Source organism: Myotis brandtii, unplaced genomic scaffold (assembly GCF_000412655.1).
Source record: "Myotis brandtii unplaced genomic scaffold, ASM41265v1 scaffold1804, whole genome shotgun sequence".
NCBI classification, from domain to species: Eukaryota; Metazoa; Chordata; class Mammalia; order Chiroptera; family Vespertilionidae; genus Myotis; species Myotis brandtii.
Window position 1 is genome coordinate 120,804 of NW_005356690.1, and position 11,104 is coordinate 131,907.

The following is an 11,104-nucleotide window of genomic DNA, read 5'->3' on the forward strand; positions in this document are numbered from 1 at the left end:
TCAATGGAAAAATACCTTGGGTGAGGGTTAGCAAAAAAAAAAAATAATAATAAAGTACAGCATAGGAGATATAGTTAATAATACTGTAATAACTATGCATAGTGCCAGTTGGACACTATATGAATTAGGAAGAACATTTTGTGAAGTATATGATTGTCTAATCACTATGCTATACACCTGAAACTAATACAAAACAATACTGAATATAAACTGTTATTGAAAAAAAAATTATTACAAAAAAATAAAGAGCATGAAAAAATTCGGCAGTTATAAAAATAGTCACAGGAAGGTCCTAGTGATCCCTGGTCTGGGCACATACAAGAATCAACCAATGAATGCATAAATAAATAGAACAACAAGTAAATGTTTCTCTTTTCCTCTCTCTAAAAATCAATAAATTAAAATTAATTAAAAAATATAGTCACGGGCCCTAGCCTGTTTGGCTCAGTGGATAGAGTGTCGGCCTGCAGACCGAAGGGTCCCAGGTTCAATTCCAGTCAAGGGCATGTACCTTGGTTGCGGGCACATCCCCAGTGGGAGGTGTGCAGGAGGCGGCTGATTGATGTTTCTCTCTCATCAATGTTTCTGGCTCTCTATTCTTCTCCCTTCCCCAAACAGCCTCCCCACCCTCATTGGGGGTGGGGCTGGCCAGCCAACCTCCCACAGCCCCTCCCCTTGGCTGCTGACCCCCAATCGGCGCCCCCACCCCAATTGGGGGCGGGGTCCACCGGCCAATCACCTGCAGCCCCTCCCCCTGGCTGGCCCAGCCCTGATCGGGCCGGATCGGGTCAGGCCAGCTGGCCAACCTCAAGCCATCTCCTCCTCCCAACAGGCCCGGCCCTGATCTGCTCCGGTCGGGGCCAGGCTGGCTGGACCCCATCCATGCATGAATTCGTGCACTGGGCCTCTAGTAATATTATAATAACTATGTATGATGTCAGGTAGGTACTAGCCTTATTGGGGTGATCAATTCATTATATAAATGTCTAATAACTATGTTGTACACCTGAAACTAATAATATTGGATATCAACTGTAATTGAAAAAATAAACTAGCCTGGCAGTGTGGCTCGAACCTATGAACCAGGAGGTCATAGTTCGATTCCCAGTCAGTGCACATGCCCAGGTCGTGAGCTCGATCCCCAGTGTGGGGCATGCAGGAGGCAACCGATCAATGATTCTCTTTCATCATTCATCTTTCTCTCTCTCCCTCCCCCTTCCTCTCTGAAATCAATAAAAAAATATTTTTTTTAAAAAAAGAAAAGAAAAAATAAACTAAAAGGCAACAACAACAAAATGAAAACACTTGGGAAAAAAAGTTTTCAACTGTTTTAAAAGAGTGATCCATCCTTAAATTTTTTTTTCTCATAAGCATTCCTTACCTGAATTGTTGTATCTATAGAAAATTCCTATGCTCCCCTGCCGTGGACCCCAACTTGGGAGTCAGAACTGTGGTACACAAACAATTTTCTCCATTAATAGATAGGAAAGGCTTATTAGATAGGGTGAAGGTGGTTCTAAAATTGATATTAAAGATGTTTCTTAGGTAGCAAAGACTCAGTATTATAAGCTGTCAATCACACCTAAATTAATTTCAAAACTTAATAACCTTTTATTTGGGGGATGAGAACATGAGCAAAATATAAACTTTCATATTAAATAAACTTGTAAGAGGAGCCAGGATAAATTGGGAAAGGGGAGGAAAGAATATTAAAACATCATATAACTAGTTATAAAAAGTAGTTTGGTAGCAGAGAGAGAATAGAAAGATTAACAAAGGAAAAGGAAGCCTATGAGAATAAAGTACATGACAAAGGTGACATGCCAAATCAGTGGGAAAGATGGATTAGTCCACAAATGATGGTAGGTCAACAGATTAGATCGTGAGGATGGCAGCCACAGGCATGGGGAAAGGAGCCAAAGCCCTTCCTGGGATACCAGATTTAAATGTAAAAAAAAGAAACCATGAGAATACTAGAATAGAAGAGTGAATTTTTAAGAATTACTTCCTGAAGTGGGAAAGGTATTTATAAGCAAGACTTAAGAACCAGCAGCCATAAAGAAAGACACACTGCTCTAACCGATTTGGCTCAGTGGATAGAGCGTCGGTCTGCGGAGTGAAAGGTCCCAGGTTCGATTCCGGTCAAGGGCATGTACCTTGGTTGCGGGCACATCCCCAGTAGGAGGTGTGCAGGAGGCAGCTGATCGATGTTTCTCTCTTATCGATGTTTCTAACTCTCTATCCCTCTCCCTTCCTCTCTGTAAAAAATCGATAAAATATATTAAAAAAAAAAAAAAGAAAGAAAGACACTGATAATACTAGTATGACCTCCTAAATACTGTGGCAAAAATTACCAATAATATATTCATGGAAAGATAAACGGGAGAAACTATTTATATCATATGCTAGACAAAGGGCTGATTTTCTTAATAAACATGGAATTCTTATAAATCAGTAAGAAAAAGATGGAAAAAAGCAAAGTGAAAACTGGCCAAGAACAGGTAGTTCTAAGAAATTAAAATGACCAATAATATTAAAAGATGCTAAACTTCATTTGTGTCCAACACAATGCATAAAAAATGCAGACAGTTTTTCATCCATCATATTGAAAAAGATGAAAAGGTATAATACAATGTTGGCAAGGATACGTGGGGGCGTAAATTCATAGCGCCATAAGAGGAGGCAATTTGGTGGGATTTTTTAATAATCCAAACTGCAAACATCCTTTGTAAGTTATACAAACCTACAGGTACATTTTCACACCTAAAAAGATACCTTCACAAAGATATTCGTACCAATGTTTGTAATAGAAAAACAAAAAGAAGCAAAGAAATAATAACCAATGGCACTAGAGCAGTGGTTGCCAACCTTTTGGACTTCAGACCACCAGTGGTCCGTGGACCACCAGTTGGCGACCGCTGCATTAGAGCATGAATAATAAGTTGGGGTACATTTATCAAGTAAACTGCTATATAGTCATTAATAAGATGACGTAACTATGTACTTATAGGGGAAGATCTTCAAGATTAAAGTAAAAAGCAAGCTGCAGAGTAGTATATATAATATGATCCCATTTATTTAAAATATAAAGATTACATATTTGCTTATTACGCATAAAAATTTTCCAAGAATTACAAAAGAAACTGTTAATAGATTAAGGTTACTTCTGGAGAATAAAACTGGGGGTGAGATTTCATTTTCATTTTATAGCCTCCTATACTACTTTGAGGTTTTCTTTACTATGTATACTTTTTAAAATATAAAGTTGAGGAGGGATCCTCTTATTCAAGGATTGTGAATCATTCTTTTATGTACATTTCTCTAAGATCTATATTTGATTTTTTTCAAGGCAAACTGATGAGGTTCTCCAAGTTTTTGCAAATATATATCTAACCAGAGGCCCGGTGCACAAATTTGTGCACAGGTAGGGTCCAGCCAGCCCACCCCGAGATTGGGGTGGGGGTGGGGCTGGCCGGGGAGAGGGGCCGCAGGCAGTTGGCCGGCCAGCCCTGCCCCCTAGTCAAAATCCTGGTCGAGGGGACAATTTGCATATTAGCCTTTTATTATATAGGATGGGCTCACACCCATTTGCCAAGTGTTTTTTGTTTTTAAATCACATATTGCTATATTTTTAAAAATGACAAACCCTTACTAAAATGAGATGCTTGAATTTTTCTTTTTCAAAATCACTTTTTAAATTATGGAAGTAATATGATCATTGCAGAAAATAGAGAAAACATATAAGGGTGCAAAAAAAAAGAACTAAAATCACATTTGACCACTCTTACCACAGTTAATATTTGGTGTGTTTTCTTTGCATTATATTAATGCATAGTAGTGTCTATATTTAAAATATGTGTACAATAACTGTACCTACAGGTGTATATCCTACTCCCCCCCAATATATAACAGGTACTCAATAAATATATTAAAAATTGAATTGAATTAGTATTGTACCATTTCTCCTCATTGAAAATTCTTTCTACACAAGGGATTTAGTTGATTTCTAGTTCTTAGGTAAAATAAATAACACTTAATGAATGTATTTATATCTAAACTTTTTCTGCATTTATGATCATTCCTCAGGAAAAATTATAGGATCAAAGAGTATGAAATATTTGTTACTGATGTTTTTCAAAAAGGTTATACCAGCTTTTACTTGAACCTCTAGCATAGCCTGTCTCACTATTTCCTTGCCTAAAACATTACTATTACCATTTTTAAAAGTCATTGTTATTTCACGGTGAAAAACAAAGTTTGCTGAGAAAATTTCTCCCTCCCATTACAAAATAAAGTCCTTCTACATGTTCACTCAAGAGTGGTATCTTCCAACCTAAAAGCAGGTTAAAAGAGGAACTGTTGAGCTTACTCCCTTTTTCAAGCATTATTCTTTTAGTAGGATTCCGCTACCAAAAACATGGATAAAGTAGCATGTAAGTCAGATTAAGAATCTTTTTCACATTATGCAAAGTGATGCCTCACTGATGTAGGAGACAGTATCATAGCATCAATGTGTGTCAGAAAATTACTTCCTGCAGTGACATTTAAGGTAAGGTGGTCAGTTAACTTTCCTGAGATAGCTCCAGAGCAATACTGATGGGAAATCAGGCACATGACCTCAACAGAGCGCTGTGCAACAAAAAGATGCTAGGATAATAAAACTTAAAGCAAAAATAAGATCATTCTGATTTTTGGAAAAGATTTTTTATTCAGAGTTTAAGATTAAAAACTACAAGAATTTACTTGTAGCTGATGAGCAGAGAGAAAAAAACATAAATCATCATCTGATTGGCTAGTTAAAATGCTCTGACTCAGAGTCAAATTACTCAGGGACATGTAGTTACTCTGTGTGGGCTTAGGAGTTCTGGAGCAAAATAGTTCTAAACAAAACGTATCATCTCAGAGCACAGGGCTAACGGGATCTGAAATACTGAGTAAGAAAGCTAATAAAGGGAGGTTGTGAGACCTTTTGATTCTTTTAGGCTTCTAGCAGTTGGTTACCATATGCAAGGACCTAGCAGCGAGTTATTTTATCTCTTGACTTGTCTGGGTTAAACAACTTTAACCCACTAAGCAGGAATAAAGAGACACTTTATCGATCAGTTAAAAAACATAAAGTAGTCCCACCTCTCCAGTAGAATTTTAGTTGAATTAAATCATAAGAGAAACAATGATTATTGCACATAATGTACTTGTCACACTACATCTGTTGAGTAGAATTTCCATTCCAAGTGTTGTTTTCATCTTCACCATCATCTTGAGTCCTCAATCTATATATCTTCCCCTCTTTTTTAAAGTCTTCTCCCCGTTTCTCCAGAACTCTTTTTCTGACAGGTTCCCTGATATAACAAAAGAGGGAGAAAAGAGAAGATGTCATAAAATGAAAACAGCAGTAACACAAAGCTGTTTCCTTTACAATTCTATTAGTATAGGCAACTATATTTTAAGGAAAGTTCATGGGAGATAATTATATCTACTATTACAGTACTAGGTTTTATATGTTTTTGGAAGTTTAACTTCATCTGTTCTCCACGATAAACCAGCTAAATTGTAGTTTCTATTTCCATGTATTTCTTGAAGACTTACTAAGCTTTAGAAGAGTGTGACTATCTGCCACCTAATCTTTCCTTTTATTTATGTAAGCTGACATATTTACTAAAACATTTATAACTTACACAGCATTCTAGAAGCTATCCAAAGCTCCACTCATAGCCTAATTTCCAGAAATGGCTAATTAGCAATTTTAATCATTTTATAATGTTTAATAATTTATTTATGCAATTAAGAACAAACAGGATTTCATCTGAAAATGGGAAGGAAACAGGTGAAATTTAAGGTAATTCATTTTCCAACACTACAGGGGAACAGAGAGAGCAAAAAGAAAACAGGAAAACCAAGAACAGAACACAAAGTTTTGCCTCTTAGATATACACTTATCCCATCCTTTTCCCCAACACAAGTCCTGTTCCCTTATTTGAAAAATGTTTTTAAAAACCCACATAGCAAGGTATCAGATATTACAGTACCTCAGGATTAAATGCTCCCACCTATTGCTCAAGAAGAGTTCTAAAGTTCAGTACTAACAAGGCCTCGTTTGAATGCTGTTTTAAGACAGAGAATTTTCCTTTGTCCCCTCCTTTTGAGTAATGTATTAAGGCTATAATTGGTCTTCCTGCCTAACAGTTAAAAAAGAAATAGGATAAAAGCTAAATCAGCCCAATCACAATATTTACACAAATCTTCATCTAGAGCAGCGGTTCTCAACCTGTGGGTTGCGACCCCTTTGGCGGTCGAATGACCCTTTCACAGGGGTCGCCTAAGACCATCCTGCATATCAGATATTTACATTAGGATTCATAACAGTAGCAACATTACAGTTATGAAGTAGCAACGAAAATAATTTTATGGTTGGGTCACAACATGAGGAACTGTATTTAAAGGGCCAGAAGGTTGAGAACCACTGATCTAGAGAGTCAATAAGACTAAGAATCTCCTTACTGAGGGCAGACAGGCAAGAATTTTCATTACTTATCATATAGGATTGGAGTGACAATTTGCTATAATGGCTATTAACAGCCTAATAGAATGTTTAACAATAATAGATATATATTAAAATAAATTGTGGTATTATTAGAGGGTATAATCTCACCGAGGAAAACTTTCTGTTAAACCTTAATATGTAAAACCTTAATCATTAGTGTTATCTATTAGTATTACCATTCTGACCTTGACCATCTACAATAAAAGGTAGGTCTCTTGGTTAAGGAACTAGTCCAATTAACTCTCTGAAGGAGGCACCATTTTAAGTGAATATCCAGTTTCCTCGGTTTGGTCCTTCTCTAAATGACCCAGAGAAAATAGTCAGCCAGCAGATAAAAGAACCACTAGGCTTAACATTCTCTAGAGCACAATCTCTCTAAAGAAATTATGCAAGATGACTGTGAAAAATTAATGGAATGAAGTATCTTGTCAGATTAAACATGGCTAGCAAGAAAAAATACGACTATTTAGATGGGGGGGGGGGATCTGTTTTTACAGTTATAGGATAAAGAGAATCAATAAATGAAACAACAAAACCAGCAGAGGTGAAGTAGCTTTCCATGGACTAGGTTTTAAAAAGAGGGCTGAGGAAACTCATGTAAGTTAGCTTCCCAGGAGAGATGATATAATAAAATCTTCAGAACATTTAGTTTTGTTCCCATATACAGAAAGAAGGCCAAGTACCTTTTACAATTTTTTTCATTTTGAATAAGGTATTGGGCATTACTAACATTTTCCAAATGGGAAAGACAAAAAATAAATAATAAATAAAAAAGAAACATTTTGCAAATGGGGAAAATACAAACAGATACCTTTTCTCTGAATTGCTAGACGATGCAAGGTTTGAGGATTCCGAAGATGATCTCACTGAGGTCTGTGCAGGAGGAGGATTACTAAATAAGAAGTTGCTAATCAATCTCCAGATGGCAAGGAATGGGTAAAGTACTGTCCCCAACAATGTCCAAAAGTCTCCACTGGAAGAATGTACCATAGATGTAGTTGGTCTTCCTGCCTAAAAATTAAGAAATAAACCTAGATGAAGACTACATCAACCCAATTACATCACAAAGTTCTAGGTGAATCTTTTATCCGAAAAACAAAGTTGTATTAATTTTAGTTTATTGCAAGAAGGGAAAATTACCAACTTTGCTGTGTTGGTTTTTTGTTTTTGTTTTCCTTAAGTGTATATAAACCGCTTGAAACACCTCAAGCTCTACTTTTTTCTTTTTGTTAATCTTCACCCAAGGATACTTTTTCCACTTATTTTTAGAGAGAGTGGAAGGGAGGAGGACAGAGAGAAACATCGATGTGAGAGAGAGAGACATTGATTGGCTGTCTCCCACACATATCGAGCCTGCAACCCAGGTCCGTGCCAGTGCCTTGACCAGAATGGAACCTGTGACCTTTCAGTCAACAGGCCAACACTCTATTCACTGAGCCAAACTGGCTAGGGCTGGAGCTGTACTTTTTATTTTATTTTATTTAGGCATATGAAAATTTATTACTACTGTGATTTCACCATCAAAACTTATGATCTTGGTCTTTCCTTCTTGCCTTTATATAAGGCCAAAATAGACACATTGGCTACTTTGACAACCTGAAAGCGAACTCCAGAAATGTCACCAACAGCATGACCTTTGTGACCAAATTTAGCAACCAGAACTTCGTCATGTTCCTCAATAAAATTCAAACAACCATCACTGAGTACAAAGTCTGATTATTTGCCATTCTTGATCAGCTGGACCCTAACACACTTCCTGATGGCAAAATTTGGCTGTTTGGCTTCAACCCCTACTTTTTCCAGCACAATTCCCTTTGCATGGGACGCGCCTCCAAAAGGGTTGGCCTTCAGGGCCGTGCCCAAATGGACTTTCTTGTACTGTTTATCATGCCCCTTCTGATCTCCCCGGTGGCTCCAGAGCTTCCGAGCAGTACAAAGACCGCCAACACTTGCCCATCCTGCTGGTGCCACGGGCCTTGTGCTTTTAATTTTTAAAAAAATGTATGTTTTTATTTATTTTTAGAGAGAGGAAGGGTGGATAGAGATAGAAACATCGGTGAGAGACTCACTGATCAGCTGCCTCCTGCACACCCCACACTGGGGATCGAGCCCACAACCTGGGCATGTAGCCTGACTGGGAATCAAACCAGTGACCTCATAGTTCCTGGGTTGATGCTCAAGCTCTGAACCACACCGGCCAGGCTGGAGCTCTACTTTTTAAAGGAGTACTCACTACATAGAAACCAGAAGGTAGTTTTTGGTAAAATGAACCAATTATTTTTAAGAGAAATCCACTGAGCCAAACTGGTCAGGGCAGAAAGGTCTTTCTTGATTATTAAAAAGAAGATGGGAAGGTTTTAAATCTCAGTGAATACAACTAATCCTGATTATTGGAGGGCTAACTGTTTCAGGGGTGGGGACACTAGTTCAGAGCAGGAAAAACTGTATTAACCCTGACACAGAAGACCCAGTTCTCATCCCACTTTTGGCATGTAAGGTGGCACCTCAGCAAACTCATTTAAGCCTTCTGAGCCCCTTTTCTTCATCAAAGATTAAAATATTGTTGTAAGGATCAAATGGAATTATTTTTATGTTAAAATGTTTTTTAAAAACTAGGTGAACAGTATAGTACACAAATAAAACCCACTAAGTCTGTAAATTAGACACTCTGCATTTCTTATTTTCTTCTCCCACTGGTCATTTTTTGTCCATGAAAATAGGCGAGGAGCCCTGGTTTATTTGGCTCAGTGGATAGAGTGTCAGCCTGTGTACTGAAGGGTCCCGGGTTTGATTCTGATTAAGGGCACATGCCCAGGTTGTGGGCTTGGTCCCCAGGAGAGGGCGTGCATGAGGCAGCTGATCAATGATTCTCTCATCATTGATGTTTCTATCTCTCCCTCTCCCTTCCTCTCTGAAATCAATAAAAATGTATTTTTTATTTAAAAAAAATGTATTTTTAAAAAAAGAAAAATAGGCAAGGAAAAAAGTTGAAAATTAAACTGGTGCCTCACCAGAAATAAAAATACATAAAACAGAGGATAATGGAGCCATAATACTGATTTAACATATTTGGATAATGTGGATTTTAATTACCCATAATACACCATTCACCTTCCCTTTCTGTAATTATAAGAAACAATGAAGAGTAGAACAAACAGGTCTATAAGAATAGAATAAATATATATGTATATACATACTGGCAACAGTACCACTGAAGCGCTTGGGGCAAGTTCCAAATCCAATAATTTCTTTTTATAATCTTCTTTGGTAAATTCTCTCCTGGGAAACATGGTTGCTAATGAAAAATTACCATATGTGTTGCCAACAGTCTGTAACATAACAATAAGTTTTAAAACATTACATCAGTGCCTTTAAAAAGATATTACATACTCATATGCATCTAAAATGACTGCTTTAACTAAAATTGCCTTGATTTTAAAAGTTCTTTTAAATGTAAACTCAAAAAATATTTCTAAAACCTTGGCATAGCTGAAAGCTGTCAAATCCAAAAAGTATTTAAAAGCTTTCATAACTCAACAATGACCATAAAATAGCAAGAATATAGTTCCTAAAACCATATGAACTGAATAAAAATGAACCATTAGGTATCTCTTAAATATAGCTGCAGTTCGCCATGAGAGTTTCTACTCTCCTTTACAAACGTACATTAACATCTCATAAATACACTTGGATTATAGGTATTCCCCATTAAAAATTTGGAATAGACCAGAATTTCCCCCATATATATCACATCAGAAATTTTTGTCTCCTCCTCTCAAATAATATAAATGGTCCATAATTAACCCACACCATACATATAATCCTAGATCCAGGAAATTACAATGAGCAGCATCATAGCCACCCTCACAATTTTAGATCACCCATACTTGTGAAATCTTAGCCAACTGTTTATCTAGAAGATTCCAAAGAAAAAGACTAACACTTTTGTGTGTGTTTTTTGTAATTTTTCACTGTAGGTCTTATACATAGCTCTCCTTGTTCTCACTTTAACATAAGGATATACACAAATACAAAATCAGGTCATTCTGCTGGGGAGAAGTTCTAATAGGACTGATGTTATCAAAGATCTTTTTTTCCCCTCTCATGGTGCTCCCCCTTTTCACTTACTTGTGGCAGAAGCAGTAAGACTCTGGCAAGGGCACCCCCTCTTAGGAGGCGAGGCCCCAGGTGTGGATTCAAGGCAAAAGAAGAATGAAAGTGGCTATTTGGGTTGGTTCTACTATAAAACTTAGGGAAAAAAGTTCTTAAAGTAAGTTTTTGTATTGTCCAACCCAGCTCACCAGTAGAGGAAGGCAGATAACAGATATGCTTCCCTTGGGACACATAAGTGAGGCACCAGGCTAAATGCAGAAAGATCTAGTGGAAAGATCTGAACTCTAATTTTAACAATGAAGTGATACATATGACAAATACTGTACATATAATGAGCCTAGATCAGGGGTGGGCAACCTTTTTGTGAGTGCGTGCCAAAACCAGCAAAATCTCTGACTCAAAATTCTGCGTGCCAACCCTAATTTTTTGAGAACATGTTACGCCTACTTG

The 11,104-nt window shown here is 37.2% G+C and overlaps 1 protein-coding gene and 1 pseudogene across 1 annotated transcript in view; both read right to left on the reverse strand.

The window, feature by feature from the left end:
* Nucleotides 1-4,685: 4,685 nt before the first annotated feature.
* UBXN4 (UBX domain protein 4) overlaps nucleotides 4,686-11,104 on the reverse strand; it is a 38,988-nt gene continuing 32,569 nt past the window's right edge. Inside the window, exons 11-13 of the mRNA XM_005863735.2 lie at nucleotides 9,739-9,870; nucleotides 7,353-7,552; nucleotides 4,686-5,339 (exon numbers count right to left, since the gene is read on the reverse strand). Of these exons, the coding sequence (XP_005863797.1) occupies nucleotides 5,201-5,339; nucleotides 7,353-7,552; nucleotides 9,739-9,870 (471 nt within the window). The 3' untranslated portion in view covers nucleotides 4,686-5,200. The remainder of the gene's footprint in view (nucleotides 5,340-7,352; nucleotides 7,553-9,738; nucleotides 9,871-11,104) is intronic.
* LOC102246216 lies at nucleotides 8,022-9,648 on the reverse strand (annotated as a pseudogene).